Genomic DNA, 16,856 nt, shown 5'->3' on the forward strand with positions numbered 1-16,856 from the left:
AAATTAATGAACCAGCTTCAAAAAAGGTGGTAATGAGTAAAAACAACTCAAAATAACTTTATTCATATAGGTAACCAAGTACACTTAAGAACGTCAACAGAAAAGATGTTAAATTGATTCTAAATTTACATTCACTACCAGTTCGCCACTCTTTTTAATCGCCAAGTTTTGCCAATGCCAATATACAGGTCATACAAATTGTATGACCTATTTATCGGCCTATTTTTCCAAATTTTATATATATAAAATAAAATTCTATTCAATTTGTCATATTGTCTGGTTCATGACATCTGTTCAGTAGATTTAAGGTATGGTAATTTTTTCAGTTGGCAAATATTTTTTATTTTTCTAACTTAATCATATTCAATGCAGTAAGTAAAATATTGATTAACAACTTCTATGCTCTGTAGGGTAAATTGAATAAAAATAATGAAGTAAAAGTAAGGAGTTTCTATATAGAGCGCGAAAGGTTACTATAAATAGGTCGAGTGTTTCTTTCGTTCCGCCCCGAACGAAGACCATGAAATATAAATGTTTGCAAACATTCTATTTCTAACTTTACATTTACTTACTTTTCGACTTATCTTAAGATGCTAGATTTAGGTTATACGTCTAATTGTTTTGCAGCGTATAACATTAATTATTGCATTATTTTCTAATACAGTTTGCTATATGGAGGGTCAGATTGTAGAATCTTCTGATTCTATAGAAAATAAAATAGATTAATTCTTCTAAAAAAAACTTTTTTATCTCCTCTTCGTCTAAAACACTCCAGTTTCTGTATATCGATTGAAAAGTGGCGCTACAACCTCTTTAGGTCTTGGCCTTAGATTTCTGGATCTGTTTCATGATCATTTTTTAATCTAATAGGCAAGTAGGTGATCAGCCTCCAGTGCCTGACACACGCCGTCGACTTTTTGGGTCTAAGACATGTCGGTTTCCTCACGATGTTTTCCTTCACCTTTCGAGCAAATGTTAAATGCGCACATAGAAAGAAATTCCATTGGTGCACAACCGGGGCCCGAACCTGTGTACTCAGGTATAGCTGGGCCAACACTGCTCTTATTACTTCACTTGTTGTTATTACTTCACGATAATATCATCATATGTATACTTTCGCTTTAGTCAATTTATATATTCAATTAATTGTGTGATTTGCTAATGTATCGTATTACTATATATATTTTTGACAGGATAATGCGATTATAATGTAACAATATCAATAATCCGCTTGATACAGACCATGATCCTCTAGTTAATAGGAAATGCATTAGCTTATTTCTCTTGGGCCCAGCGCTTATGTGTCAATTAAGATAATTGTTGCTCATAACGTCTCCACAGCTTGACGTCATACCAATCAGGCCTCGCTCGAGGCTTAGTTCTAATAGCTATACATAATCTATCTATCTATATATATAGCAATCTATAATATTTGGAGCGGAAAATCAAGATATTACATATAAGTTATAAGTATTGTGTTGTTTGTAGGCTTCTGTAATGTAAAAATATGGGGTTCCGTTTATGATTACCTTCTAAATCTATAAGTTATTTTAGTAGTGGATTGCCTTAAAATTTATTAGGAACTAGTCATCTCGCTGCTTTCAACGATTTCTGAATTTATAAATAGCGTATTTCCATATCAAAATTAATATACCACATAGTTCTTACGAAGCTAAGTTATTAATTAGTATTTAATTTATATAGAGCAGAAATCGATATTAGGTAAATTTAAAAAAAAAACTTTAGAGGTGTTAAGGGACACCCGGATGGAACGAAATTCCTTTCGATTAATTTATATGTTAATTGGTATCATAACATTACGACGAAAAAAAAAGCCAACATCACGAGGTGTTCCCAGGCGGTCACCCATCCAAGTACTGACCTCGCCCGACGTTGCTTAACTTCGGTGATCGGATGAGAACCGGTGTATTACAATAGCAAATAGCAAAAAAGTGTCGTGACAACTTTTCGTAAGAATTTTTTCCGTCTAGCTTGAGCACCCTTTCACAACGCGCGATAAGGAACTTCGTTCCAAAAATACTGAGGTTTGTAATCGTAGATAAAATAATTAATAGAAAAATTGAGCAACAATTTTATTGAGTATATAACTTTTATCTACAACTATTACAATAACTCTATGTAAGAACAACAATTATAAATATATTGAATGCGCTCTATGTCTAAAGCAGGCAAGCTTCTAGTGATATTAATTATTGCCTACGAAATAAGACTGTGCTAGTCTAAACTATTTTATTTTATCTACAGAAGTATAACGACTCTTCGACATTCCTAACAAAATGTTATCAGTAGAGGCTGTATTAGAGCATTGTAAAATATCTTCTTTACTATGAATTGAATGGTAATCATTCATTTCCGACCACGCTGGGTCGGACTTAGCGATTCTTTTTCTTTCTTTAATCTTTGTATACAATAAAACTGAGACCATAATAAAGAAGACTACGACGCCTAATGAACAACCTACAATAAGACCGAGGCGCCTATTCAGAATAGATGATATTCTATAGACTTTATTGTTTGATTTTGCAGAAAGTTGTTTTTTATAAGTATCAAATGGTAAACATTCACTTGTAGTAGATTGAGTAATGATTGTTTCAGAAATACTTCGGTTAATTTTTATAAAACTATTTAAGTTAATATCTGTTACATTTCCTGGTAATCCTTCGATTGTCTCGTCATAATTTATGGGAGTTTCATAAAGAGCTAGAAGGCACACTACGTAATTCATATTTTTATTCAATTCAACTAAAGCAGCCGAAGTTTCATTTCTGCTTATGAATTTTGAATATACCTAAAAAGAATGTTTTGTTATTTGAAAACTTTAGTGAACATTTAACGCTTAAGCATTTTATTCAGAACTTACCTCAGATGATTCCTCTTCATCATAATACATAATCTGTAGAACTTTTATTGATGTTCGATTCCTTATAAACCATGAAACGGAAACTGAGCCGTCATTATGCTTATCAACCGACATCTGCGCAATTAGAGGAAAATTACATTTCCCATTAGGATATTCATTGTTCAAGCATTTCACGGAATTTGGTTCTATAATTTTCGGGTGGTCTTGAATCCACGTCCATGTGTTGTTCTTCTGACATCGACATATAATTACATTATCTGGAAAGAAATGAATCGTCAGTTTAAACAGTAAAGACAGCGTTGTTTTATATTCAAATTATATTTGATAGCATTACCTTTCATACTAATTCCTTGAATATGATTTTCAATAGAATTCAAAAGCTCTAGAGGTATAGTTTGAAGTTTGTTATGATCTAAATCTATTTGAACAACTTTATTCAAATTTTTGAATGCGGTTGCTGATATATATTTTATGTTATTATAACCTAAATAAAGTACTGTTAGTTCGTGTAAATTTATTAAATCGTCATTCAATATATTTTGTAATTTATTATAGGAAAGATCCAAAAGTTTCAAATTCGCCAAATCTTCATCAAACGAATCCATTGATTCAATGTTATTATGAGACAAGCATAATGCCGTTAATTTGACAAGCCCACGAAAGTTGCTCGTTTTCAAATGAGTAATTCTGTTGTAACTTAAATATAACTTTTCTAAATAGATTAACTTTGAAAATGGGCTTACAGAGAGACGTCTTATTTTATTGTATGTTAAATATAAATGTTGTAAACTAATAAGTAGGCCAAAATCTATGTCCTCTATGTTAGTAAGATTCGTTGTGCTCATATGTAATTCGTAAAAGTTTGCAATTAATGTATTATCACTAAATTTACTAGAACGTGACCAGTTATATGTTGGATTTTTACTTAGGTCGATATTGATAAGCGATAATCCAAATTTCTTGTAAGAGAAGAAAAAATTGAAGTTAAGAATATTATTATTTGAAACATTTATATTCTGAATGCGGGGAAAGTTTTCTAATACAAGGTTTGGCAAATACTTTAATTTATTACAGCTAATATCTAGTAAGAGTAATTCACTGAGCAATACCTTTCGACTAGATGTTATTGCTTGAATTTCATTTTTTCGTAATATTAAGTATTTCAGTTTTGAAAGTACGTCTAATCCAGTAAGTTCTAATTTTGGTAATAAATTATCGGCAAAATCTAATGTTTCTATAAGCGTTAAGTTATTGAGAGTATTATATGGCATATAATCAAGGAAATTGTTGCTAATATTCAACTCTGAAACCGAATTATACGGACCAAAAAGCTGAGTCGGGAGTTTGCTTAAAATATTCTGAGCCAAGTTAAGCCTTAGCAGGTTTTTATTATACCTAAATGTTCCTTTAACTATTTCTTCTATATTACAATGTTCCAAAAATAATATTTCTAATAATGGTAGCTGTGCAAAGGCATCTACTGGTAAGTAGTCAAGAATGTTGTGGGATAAGGACAACATCTTCAAACCTGCTACGTCTAGTGCTAGGAGATCGTTTGATTTTAAGAAATTACTATTAAGTGTGAGCACTTTTAAATTATTCAAGCCATCAAAAGTGCCATTTTCTATAACTTGTATTTCGCAAAAATCTAAATACAATGAACTTAATGGTAGTTGTTGGAATAGATTTTTGTAAAGAATTTTAAGCGGATTATAAGATAAATTCAGGCTCCTCAATTTCTTTAAATGCTCAAAAGCCATATTATAAATATAATTAATTTTATTATGTGAGATATCTAAATCTTCTAACTCGCTTAAGCCAATAAATGTAAAACTGGTGACATTTTTAATATGATTATATTGAAGGTCTAAATATCGCGTTGAGCTTAAACGTTGAAATGAAAAGTCGTTAATAACAGAAATTTCGTTATTGGCCAATTCCAATCTTGCCAAAAAAGTCAAATTTCCGAAAGTATGTTTGGTTATAAATTTTAAACGATTTTCTTTTAAAGTAAGATAATATATTCTGTCTTCATTTTCAAAAGTATTCACAGAGGAAAGCTTGTTTGCATGCAAATATAGTGTCAGCAGTTTTGAGCTCATTTTTGGCAAAACTTCTTGTATATTTATTAGATTATTATTATTAAGAGAAATATATTTTAAATTCTTCATTTTTTCAAACGCACGGGACTCAATAAAACTTATTTGATTATGATCCAAATATATATCCTGTGTTTTGATTGAACTTATAAAGAGACTTTTAGATATGAAGGTGAGCTTATTATTATTAAGTCTAATTTCTTTTAAAATCACCAAAGCCACGAATGTGCTATTATTAAAGTCTATAAAATTATTATTGTCTAGTCTTAAGATCCCTAAATTGTCATTATTTATAAAAATGCTATGTGGCACGTCATTTAAGTAATTAGAATCTAAACGCAGCTCTACTATATTTTCCAAATCACTAAAACTCTCACTGTTTATGTTACTAATACAATTCTTATCCAAGTGTAAAATACTAATTTTCGTTGAATTGTGAAAGGAATCTATTGGCACTTCAAGTATATTATTACTACTTAATATTACTTTCGTCAACGAGGGCATGTTACAAAGGAGTCCGTTGATATGGTGCAGATGATTATGACTTAAATTTATGGACTCTAATAGTTTATTACTTTGAAATAGGTTGCTATTTAGAATTTTTATTCGGTTATAACTGAGATCAATTGATTTCAAATTAATTAAAGAATTAAAAGCTCGGTAGTGAATGTTCTTAATAAAGTTAAAATGAAACGATAATATCGCCAGGGACGGACTAAATTTAAGGCAGTCTTCCGAAATAAGTTCAAAATTATTAGAATTTAAATCTAAATACTCTAGGGATTTTAATTGTATGTCTTCGACATTCGGGCACAAAGAAATTTCGTTCCAAGCTAGTTTTAAAGAGCGGAGAGCTTTTAATTTTGCAATCGATGAGAACGGAAAAGCCGTTAAGTTGTTCTCGCTTAAGTCGATTTCTCTGAGGGTTAGTTCCAAGCCAGAAAAGGCATTTTCAAGAATTTGCTGTATCATATTGCCTTTTATATTCAGTTTCATCAATGGAAGGCCATAGAAACTGTAGTTTGGTATTTCCTCTATAATGTTAGATGTTAACTCAATAGAGATGAGTTTTAGCATACCAGAAATGGCTTTATATGGTATCAACTTAATTTTGCTCGATACAATAGTTAGAGTTTCAAGGCACTTTTTTATCGGTACAAAGACTTCGTCGTCAAAGCTTTTTAAGCTTGTTCTCGATATATGTATGTGCTTTATACAAGCGTTTTGTGGTATGAAATGTGGTCCCAATTCTTCTTCGTTAGTATCGAGGTCATATATCGAAAATGTATGTATACGCGGTACACTTTGAAGTGCGCTCTTGACATCTTTTAAGATTGTATCTTGACAGTCTAAAAATGTAGCTGTAAATGAAATTTAAAAATTGTTTAATTATAAATCTTCATATTTTTCATTCTTTATAAATTATTTATTAATGTTTAAGATTCTTTAAAAAGTATATAATTTATTGATTCTAACTTTATAATAAACATTTATTAGATTTGTAACATACACAGATTAATTTAAAAATAAATGATCATACTGTTTTAAAATAGACTCCTTACCATCTTCAAAAGTATAACACAAACATTTATCATTGTCAATTAAGTCAGGACATGCCATGGTATTTTCAATTCGGCAAACTGAGAGAAAAACCAACAGAAAAGAAATAATTTGAAACACATTCTGACAGTTCTTCCCCTCCACGACCCATACATTGTTTTTCATAATTACATTATTGTATCTGTTTCGTTTTATACTACAGGTCCCTCATTATTAAACCTGAAAAGAAAAAAATACGTAAAATATCATATGACCATAGAAATTGAATGAAACGATACGAAATTGTCAGTTTAGAATCAGCGCTAAAATATTAAAACAACTATTATTTCTATTTTTATTAAACAAACATACAGTATTAACAATTTTCTTAACCTACGTATTAACAATAATAATAATAAAAAAATAATTATTATTATTAGTTTATAATAATTATTAATCCGGTAAATAATAAAATTTACCAAATGTAAATTTCTGCAGTAATCAAACATAAAAGTTGAACGAATTGTTATACTGAACGAACTCGTACAAAGAAAGCTATTTATTTTTTATAATTATCGCTATTGATCGATCTACTTTTGCAGATATTATACAACGAGGTAGGTCAAGGAAGTTTTTAAAACGACCTTGTGTCTTCATTCGAATTTTGCTAACAGGCCAAAAAATTCACAAAACAAAAGATAACACAATGGTTTTGGGAAAATCTTTAGATTATGATCGATAATAGATTTTATGAGCATTTTCAGTTTCAATTTTAATTAGCATTTCTGACCCATTCTACGTGTTACACACCCTTCAGAAACAAAGAGGATAGTCCGAGTTTGGCCTATATAACGTTTAGCTGTAGCGATACGTTTTGATATATAGTTTCTCGTCATCGTGAATTAATTTAAATGTGATTTTCTCATGGCAACAAGAACTGTGCTATTATATCAAGGGGTTATAGTCAAGACTATTCAGAAACTAAAGTACAGGCAACGGATAGACGCCCTAAGCTCGACTCATGAACATCCATCTGAAGTACAAACAACGAACAAGCTATGTTGGACCTGTCAAAGTTAACGAAACTGGAATTTCCATTTTCATCACAAAAATAATACACGAATAACAAAGCCAAAAGTTTATAAAGCCTGGAATGGAAATATCACCTGTTTTTAGGTTTGCAATGAAAATACATTACGTGATGAGTATTGGTTTTTGAAACATGTCTATATGTGGAAGTAATTCATAAAAAGTGAAGATTATAAAAGCTTGTGGTAATATAGGTTGTTAAAGTGACAGGCGATAAAACACCTTTACGTTGATGTTAGCTAAAAGGTATGTTTATTTTACTTAAAAGAACATTTAATTAAGAATACTAGCACGAATTTAAAACAAAGGAAAATATAGGAGAACTCTAAGGTACGAACAAAAAACTGGTTAACGCTTTGAGAGTTTCATTTCTTTGTTAATTGTAAACCTTAGCTTTTAGCTTAGTTAAAAATTCTATATATTGAATAGAAATTTCTCGTTATTCCTTATTAATAAGTTAGTATGCATATATAATATTATTGATTAAAATCAAGTATACAGTATTTACAATTTTCCTTACCTACAAAGTAATAATAAAAATAATAATAAAAAAAAATCAAAACAAATTTAAAAAGATTTGTCCCTGTGGAAGTGTACCTTTAACGCTGGCTTTAGTTAGTATGGTATATTTTAAGAAAAATTTGTACCCGATTAAAACGCAACATAGTTTCGTGTCACTACCTCCTGTTTAGTAGGTAGGTAGGAAAAAGCTAAAAATATGATACTCGCAAAAAAAATATGTAAGTTTTTCGTTCTAAAATTCAGACCCAATGGCGATTCCATACATATGAAAACTCGAACCCGCTCAAACAATTTAAAATTTTTGCCAGACTTTATATTACTATATCCTTTTTACGTTATAATTAAGATGGGAAGACCACAAATATCGTAACTATCTCAAGCATAGCTGTATGCTTTTATGAAATATATTATATACCCGAGTAAAGTCGAGGGTAGGCATAGAGATACTGTACTGTTATGTATTATTTTTTTATAAATTTTGTAATCCAACTTCTCGGATCATACAAACGTATAATCCGTCTAAAGAAAAATAATTTTAATAAAGCCACCAAAAGATTCATGTTATATGCGAGGCAATTTATTTATTAACTTTTAATCGTAAAGCCTGGGTGTTTAAGGCTTAATTTCGCGTGCCAAATATGCCGTTGGGTTCAAAAGTGGTTTCTGTATGCGGTCTTAAGTGACGTAAGCAGGATGACGTGAAAAACCATCCTCAAAGGCTGATGTCATTAAAACTTAAAGCTTAACTATCGGCAATAGTATTTACATTATTATTCATGTATCTAATTATTTATATAAATATTTATATATCTAATCATATTGTATACATATTTGTTATGAATTCACAATGCATTTGTATTATATTACAAGAACAAAGAATAAGCTAAATTAATTAATAAAAATCAGCATATCTCAACACTAATTTACTTTAAAAGAACAAAATAAATCGTGCCTTATCTCGCATCAACAAAACAAAGTGCAAAAATAGTTTTTACCTAAAGGCTTTTGTTTGCGCTGACACGGTCCCAGCTAATTGCAAAACAGTGTTATCCTTCAACACTTAGAGTCCATTTTTGTGATGCAGCCTCGAAGTCCGGCCGAAACGCGCCTCTCCTTAACTGTTGAGGTTTTCCACACAAGAAACAGTTGGTGCTTCAATCACAGGGGTTTTTACCGGTTTATAGGGGATGGAAACCGTTTTATCGTGCAGCACACAACGCCTGAGGTCATTAGAAAGCTCGACAGAAGACTGCCGCGGCGGCGCGCGCTCGGTAGGTCAACGCTGTTGTTGCGGCACCCCAATTCTCTATTATTATACTTTTATGACGGTTTTGATTCCCTTTGATTTATTATTTCTTAAACGTAAGATTTTGTCTCAGGTTTACAGTCTTAGTTTTTAAGTGCTATTGATTACAAGTGAAATGTGCAATAAACAAGTCACTACACTTTGAGTGGAACTCATTTTTCAATATTAAATTATTGCTTACCAGCCCTGCGATTCTGTAACTCACTTCACGAACTCACACAGCGGTTTTCGCATCGGCGGTCTCTCTCAAATCAGTCGTGAAGCAGTCATTTTATGATTTGGCATTCTGATAAACAATAAAGTACAAGCTCCCACCTTTTCAGAATGCCAAATCATAAAATGACTGCTTCACGACTGATTTGAGAGAGACCGCCGATGCGAAAACCGCTGTGTGAGTGCGTGAAGTGAGTTACAGAATCGCAGGGCTGTAGATGTTTGATGATATTTGAAGAATGTTAACAATGAATGTGAGTCTTCAGATATTGTTCCAAAGACAATACTATTATATTGACTGACAATAACAGTATTCAGTCATTGTATTAAATTTTTAAGAATTCTTTGTGATTCCCTTTATATAAATTAAACAAAATGTTATTTTGTTGAGTGTTTGAGTTTAACAGGCTTCGTCGCCTCGAACTATATTTAAAATTATTTTAAGAAAGTAACGTCATGTTATAGCGATATCGTAGCATTATAAAGAGACATGTTCGTAGCATAAAGCGTAACTTGGATTGCTTGCAGTGTGACGTTGCATTGGCTCTGAGCTCAGCAGTAAATCTACTGTTTCACCCGCACACAGCGTATCTGGGTCAAACAGTCAAGACCTATCCATAATCTTACTATGGATTTTAGTGACTATTAACTAGAATGAATGACGGCGAAGCACACTCGGCATTTTGTTCTTAATTAACGTTCTCATCTCTGAAATTAAATTAAAATTTTGAAGTAATTTTTCGTGTAACTTTTTGTGGTTTTCATTTAAATAACAAATTGGACAAGGCTTGTGGAGTTACGTCACTAGTCCTAATTAAGTGAACATTTTTAATTTGTGTCAATAAACTTACTAAACTAAACTAGGGTAAGTGCTATATAAGACCAGCAAAAGTATAAATGGATTTTAATAGCATATCTAGAACTAGTATTATGAAAGAGTAGGCGATTTTTGTTAATTTATTCTTTGAATAAAAAACTGATTAGATAGAAAAAAATGATGGTTAAGCATTTCCAGACAAATGGATAATTTCTTTAATTGTAAATATCTTGACGCATTACGCATGTACGTTATTTATTTGAATAAACTACAATTATTTTAATTTATTTAAATTACTAATTTATTTATTATAATTCCTATTTGTACACATGTACATGGGGTTTTATAGTATTACTAGCTGCCCCCATGATCCTCGTTTCTCATTAATGTGATTTTACTTAGTTTATCTTTTTACTACCTACCAACTTGGAACATTTTGCTATGCTACCCCAGCAACTGTTAGATTTGCCGGAATGAAAACTTTTTAGGATTTTCTGTGATTTTTTCTGTATATAAACATCTAAGTTCAAATTATAAGTTTTAAATTAACAAATAAAAATAGGGGTTGATCGTAGATTGGTGAAAATTAAGGGTTGCATGTATTTTTGTATGCTGCATGTTAAAAAAAAATAAATAACTTAAGGCTTTTAAAGATAGACAGTAGCCGATTCTCAGACTTACTGAATATGTATACAAAAATTCATAAGAATCGGTCGAGCTGCTTCGGAGGAGTATGGGAACGAACATTGTGACATGAGAATTTTGTATATTAGATATATATCTAATAGATGTATCTAATAATCATCTATATAGATGTCACCGGTAATTTGATATGAGAAATAATAAAGCTTATCTTGTTCAAAATTAAATTGAAAATATTCATTATTTCGAAAAACAACTCATACTAAGTACATAATTATGACACTAAAAGTAATTGCATATGTAATCTAATTTAATCGCATATAATGGTTTCTAAAATATAGTAATAATAATAAGTATCAATTTATTTAGCATCTAAATTATTTATATTTTATTTATTACGGATTACCATCAGGTAATCCGTGAATATGTTTGATGATATAAAATTAGCTGTGACTTGGTTGGAAAATATGTTATTACCCTCACAAAAGTAGCGTATAAATATAATATTCACAATGGCATGTGTACTTAAAGTGGGAATGAATAATTGAAGAACAATGTCAACTGAAGTTACTGTAAAGTCATGACAAACAAAGGAATATCGTGAACAATAGTTAACTTTCTGAGCACGCAATTCTAAACTTTAACTGTTCTTGTTTACGTGATCCTTCACGCATCTTGAAGTTTATTTTAACAATATGTAGGCTAAACGTTGTTACAATGGAGTAAATTGAGAAAAGGGGTGCTTTTTCTCGAGATGAGCATATAACCTGAACTTTTATTCTGGAGCTAGCAACTTCTAAGTCACTTAGTATAAAAGCCCTTTCTTTTTAAAAAGCTTTAGCTGAAATATTTTTCAGTATTATTTTTTTCAAAGAAATCATATTCGACAACATCCCTACCCCTTGTGTATATCATATCATAGATAATTAAACGAAATTATCTGAAGTTTAGTATGATTATTAACAGAGAAACTTTTGTCGGTAGCTCAACTACCTCCATTTTCTGTATAAAAATCATAAATCGTTGCTATCCAATGTGAAGGGGAACTGCATTTTCATCAATCCTTTAGGTAATGCGATGAAAATTCATATTATAAAAGGTACGACTTTTCTATCAAGTTTCAAAAGAATTAAACATAATATTCAGAGTTAAAATTCTGCATTAAGTATGTCACCCGTATTTACCGATTTTGATTCGCAGTCATAGTTCGCGCTAAGTGTTTTCTTTCATAGTTACTCGAAATAACCTTAGTTTTAAAATCAAGCCAACTAAGGTACCTAATTAGTCTTAATTTCCGTTTAAGAATAATGTTGTTAACGTTTAAGAATAATATTATTGTATGTAATAATAATAATAGGTACCCTATGTAATTGCAGATAGTAACCAGCATTTACAGATTTAATTATCTATGGATTGGCGCACAATTCGAAATTCAAACTAATTTATTTGAAAACCGGGTTAATATCATTATAATACAGTCATTTGTAAATAGATTTTTGGTTTTGTAAAATTGTGGTCGTTCATGGCGCCATGAATACACTGAAAATTCGTAAAATGTTCTGTTTATTAAAAAAAATTAATGGATATTCAAAGAATATGGAAATACTTCTGCGCAAACAACGCGAAACATTAACGAAGTGTACGGGCCTAACATTGCTTGACTTAACACGGTCTATTATTGGTTCAATCGTTTTAAATCTGTCAATTTTAAGCTGAAGGACGAGCCTCGATCGACCCGTATACATTGTCGACAACGACGAATTATAGGCGATTGTGGTAGCACTTGCATCAAAGATAAAAATGCTAAGTAAGTGGGAACAAAGCGACCAACAGCGAGAGAGAATTGGCATAGAAACGAGGGAATTCTAAATCCAATTGTTACCTTCAAAGTGGATCCTGTTCGACAACATCCATCGTCGAACTACTGAGTTCAACCTAATCAGTGCGCTAAAAAAGATTACTCATAGAAAGATGGTGTTGACTGGTGGAACAGGGCCGGACTTGTATATCACAGCTTTTTACCGGATAGCACAACAGTGACGGCAAACGTGTATTGGTCAGAATTGTAAACAATGATGGAAAAGCTATCAATTGAACAATCAAGACTGGTGAATCGCTCTTCCCCACGCACAAGTTAACACTTAACGACAGACCATCATCGCAAAGGTACAAGAGTTACAGCTGGTCCGTCACGTTCCGTAATAACCGGACCTTACCTCAACAGATTTCTACTTTTCAAGATTTAGATAATTGTGGAAAATAATTAATCACCCGAGAGACAGTACGAAACGCTTTCGCTGATTTCATCGCCTCTCGTCTGACCGTTTACTTCTGCAGTAAAAGGATAAATCTAAATTCTAATAACTGTATCTAAAATCTAAAAACTACGATCAAAGTGGCAAAATTGTGAAGACTATTTGGGCCAGTACTTTTATTACCTGAAATAAAAAAAAAACCTTTTTTTTAAATTTCAAAATGTTCATACAAATCTCCAATTTCAAAATGTAGATTTCATCTCAGAATTGGAGTTGGGTTCTCGTCTTTCTACTTCGCACAACTGATTTAGCCCTATAGAGTAAAGTGGGAATCGTATTTACATTAATATTTATGTTCCCTACTGAAATCAACCTTTAACACATACACCACTAGATAATTTAATATTCTGAAAACGTAATAGAGAAAATTTTGCATTGTAATCTAAACTTATGAATTTACTGGACAGTAGAATGCCAATTAAGCCCGCAAGGCATTTTAAATTTGTTCGAACTTTTTAATTATGAAACGCTACTTGAAAATGCATTTTAGTTTGACCGATTCAAACCTATCTAGGTCAGACTTGTAAATGGCCTCGTTCCTTAAGCCATGCGATAGAATGACCAATTGAATGATGAATTACTTTTATTTAATTACGGGCTATTATGTGGACAAAATTGATCTTTTTTTCTCTCCCAGGTGGTCGGTCTTTTTACTCAAGGGAATTAAAATTTTTAATAACAACGTACCTAAATAAAATCAGACACAAGCAAAATACATATTTATAGGTATTTTTCTTATATTATTTGTTTATTTATTTAACAACTTTATTGATAATCCACAGCTTTTAAAAAAAACATTTACAATTTTAAATTAAAGATATAGCCAAAACGGATTACACCAGACGATCATTACATAATAACGAAGACAATGTACTATTAATTTTCTTGTTCAGATGTGTGTGGGAGTGTATAAGGTTATATTATAGTACCTACTCCTACACCTATTAGTGTGATGAAATGATCGACTTTCAATCTAAAGATGCTGGTTCGCGCTGGTTGTGCCTATTTACTATTGGTATAGCCGTATTGCGAACGCACATTGCTTGAAAATACATGAAAGCTATGTGCAATTATAATTGGTACCTAAAAATATATATATATAGTATGATAAAGTGTATTCGAAGGATTCAACGAAGAGAGCAGTGTTGGCCTAGTGGCTTCAGCGTGCAACTCTCATCCCTAAGCTCGTAGGTTCGATCCCCGGCTGTGCACCAATGGACTTTCTTTCTATGTGCGCATTTAACATTCGCTCGAACGCTGACGGAAAACATCGTGAGGAAACCGACATGTCTTAGACTTAAAAAGTCGACGGTGTGTGTCAGGCACTGGAGGCTGATCACCTTCTTGCCTTTTAGATTTTAAATGATCATGAAACAGGAAATCTCAGGCCCTAAAGAGGTTGTAGCTCCACTGATTTTATTCGAAGGTTTCATAAAAACTACCTCACAAAGATTGTCTCCCAATCGGATATTGATTAAAGCGACTTGTGGAATCGAAACGAGAGGCTGATACGCGTCGTCACGACCTCGGTATTAGAGAGATACTACGTGGCATAAATTTTCGCCGGGATTTGTGTATTAAGTGGGGTTTTATTTGTTGCGTCACGTGCTGGAGGCCTTTCAAGATCCCCAATTTGGACCATTTCAAATGTCCCAATGCTTCAATACTTTATCCTACTTTGAATTTTACGTAACGATAATTCTTACGCGTGTCAAAATTCAAAGACGTATTAAATATATAAGATTTAGACTGACATCAAACAGAATTCAGGTTAATGATGTTCTATTAGACGTGGTTAATGTTATATGCAAAATTTAAGGCTTTCTATTTCTATGCTATTAGCTATTCTCGTGTTAAAATTTTGTAGTAAAAGGCAGTCAATTTAAATAAACAGATTTATTGGCGATCAATTGATATTATCTACTGACAACTTCCTACTCTACAGCGCCCTGCAGCTGAACTCAAATGGATTAAATTAATTATACAAAACGAATTTACTACAAAAAGGTTTCTTTTGTATTTAACATATTATTTTTGGAAATTAAAATTTCCGATTATCGAATTTTATATAATTACTAGCTGACCCGGCAAACGTCGTTTTCCCATGTATATTATTTCTAGGAAACAGTTTTTAGTTCAATAAAAATAACTATATACTATAATAAAAAATAGGGGTTGATCGTAGAGGGGTGAAAATTAAGGGTTGTATGTATTTTTTAATGGCACAATATAAAAAAAAAATTCTTCCAAGAAATAAAAATAAAATGTTAGGGGTGGACAACCCTTATCACTTAGGAGTATGAAAAATAGATAGTAGCCGATTCTCAGATCTACTGAATATAAAATTTGATAAAAATCGGTCGAGCCCTTTCGGAGGAGTATGGTAAGTAACATTGTGACACGAGAATTTTATATATAAGAGATAGATAGGACCCAGACACGCGTAAGCTAAGATACAGAGTGAACTTAGTATGATTCCTGTATGTCAAATGCTAATTGTGCAAGGAAATGTTTTATGATTATATACTTGAATTAAAATAATATAAAAGTGGGGACGTGAGTGCTTTTTTCTAGATGGTCTCAAGAGAGAGCAATACACCGGCTGTACACAGGTTTTCATCGTAACAATAAATTATAATCTCCTGCATTCTTTATAAGTTAAATTAACAGATTTTGTCAGCACTTAGGCGTAAATCCCAGTAGGGTCAACACGACCCGTTAAAACTTTTAATTTGATTTAAGTGGATATATTTCGTTCTCATATATAAAACAATTCAAACTAAACTCATGATAACTTTGTTCACAGTTTCAGCTAAATGGAATGAACGTTTCATAATTAACAACTGCACTACAGTTTTGTGATTATGCAATAATTATGTGACAAATAGTACACCAAACGAAGATTATATTATTTATAACTAGCGGACCCGACAGACGTCCTGAATGATTTCAAGCGATTAGGATATTAAGCAAAGTATGAAAGGACCGACTGCAGCGCCATCTGCCGGGCTGATTTGTCTAAACCATCCAGGGCTCCAGCCAAACGCATACAAAAATATCATTCAAATCGGTCCAGCCGTTGAAGAGCAGTTCAGTACACTCGTACAGTACAATTATATATATATGTAAACTTAACCTATCTTTTTAGTTAGATCTAACTGCACACGATGTGAAAATTTGATTGAAATCGGTTAAGTAGTTTAGGAGTCCATAGCGGACAATTATATATATTAGCGTAATTTATATTTATTTCGATCGCGGTAGCCATGCGTTACATATAGTATCTCGAAGCCATAAGTAGGCTTTTGATGAACCTTAAACATAATACCAATGGGAAATATATTGCTTTAAAAACAAGTTCGATAGATTTGCGAAGTATTGTATTAATTAAACTATTATAGGATCAACTGTCATAACTCACTGTTATAACTTA

At 31.8% G+C, this 16,856-nt stretch overlaps 1 protein-coding gene across 1 annotated transcript; it reads right to left on the minus strand.

Annotated features, from left to right (window-relative positions):
* Positions 1 to 2,079: 2,079 nt before the first annotated feature.
* On the minus strand, positions 2,080 to 9,392 carry LOC125053316 (protein artichoke-like). Its single transcript, XM_047654637.1, has 5 exons — positions 9,126 to 9,392; positions 6,543 to 6,759; positions 3,216 to 6,341; positions 2,882 to 3,138; positions 2,080 to 2,809 (listed from the first exon to the last, which is right to left on the minus strand). The coding sequence occupies exons 2-5, from the start codon at positions 6,703 to 6,705 to the stop codon at positions 2,246 to 2,248; spliced, it is 4,110 nt and encodes a 1,369-aa protein (XP_047510593.1). The 5' UTR covers positions 6,706 to 6,759; positions 9,126 to 9,392; the 3' UTR covers positions 2,080 to 2,245.
* Between the last annotated feature and the right edge of the window lie 7,464 nt (positions 9,393 to 16,856).

This window comes from Pieris napi, chromosome 10 (genome assembly GCF_905475465.1).
Source record: "Pieris napi chromosome 10, ilPieNapi1.2, whole genome shotgun sequence".
Taxonomy (NCBI): domain Eukaryota; kingdom Metazoa; phylum Arthropoda; class Insecta; order Lepidoptera; family Pieridae; genus Pieris; species Pieris napi.

Bases quoted from the DNA above. Each gene is read 5' to 3' on its own strand.
- LOC125053316 (XM_047654637.1), bottom strand. From the start codon at position 6,705: ATGAAAAACAATGTATGGGTCGTGGAGGGGAAGAACTGTCAGAATGTG. The intron at 6,342-6,542 runs GTAAGGAGTCTA...TTTCATTTACAG, and splicing joins GTGTTATACTTTTGAAGATG to CTACATTTTTAGACTGTCAA. The intron at 2,810-2,881 runs GTAAGTTCTGAA...CATTCTTTTTAG, and splicing joins ATGAAGAGGAATCATCTGAG to GTATATTCAAAATTCATAAG.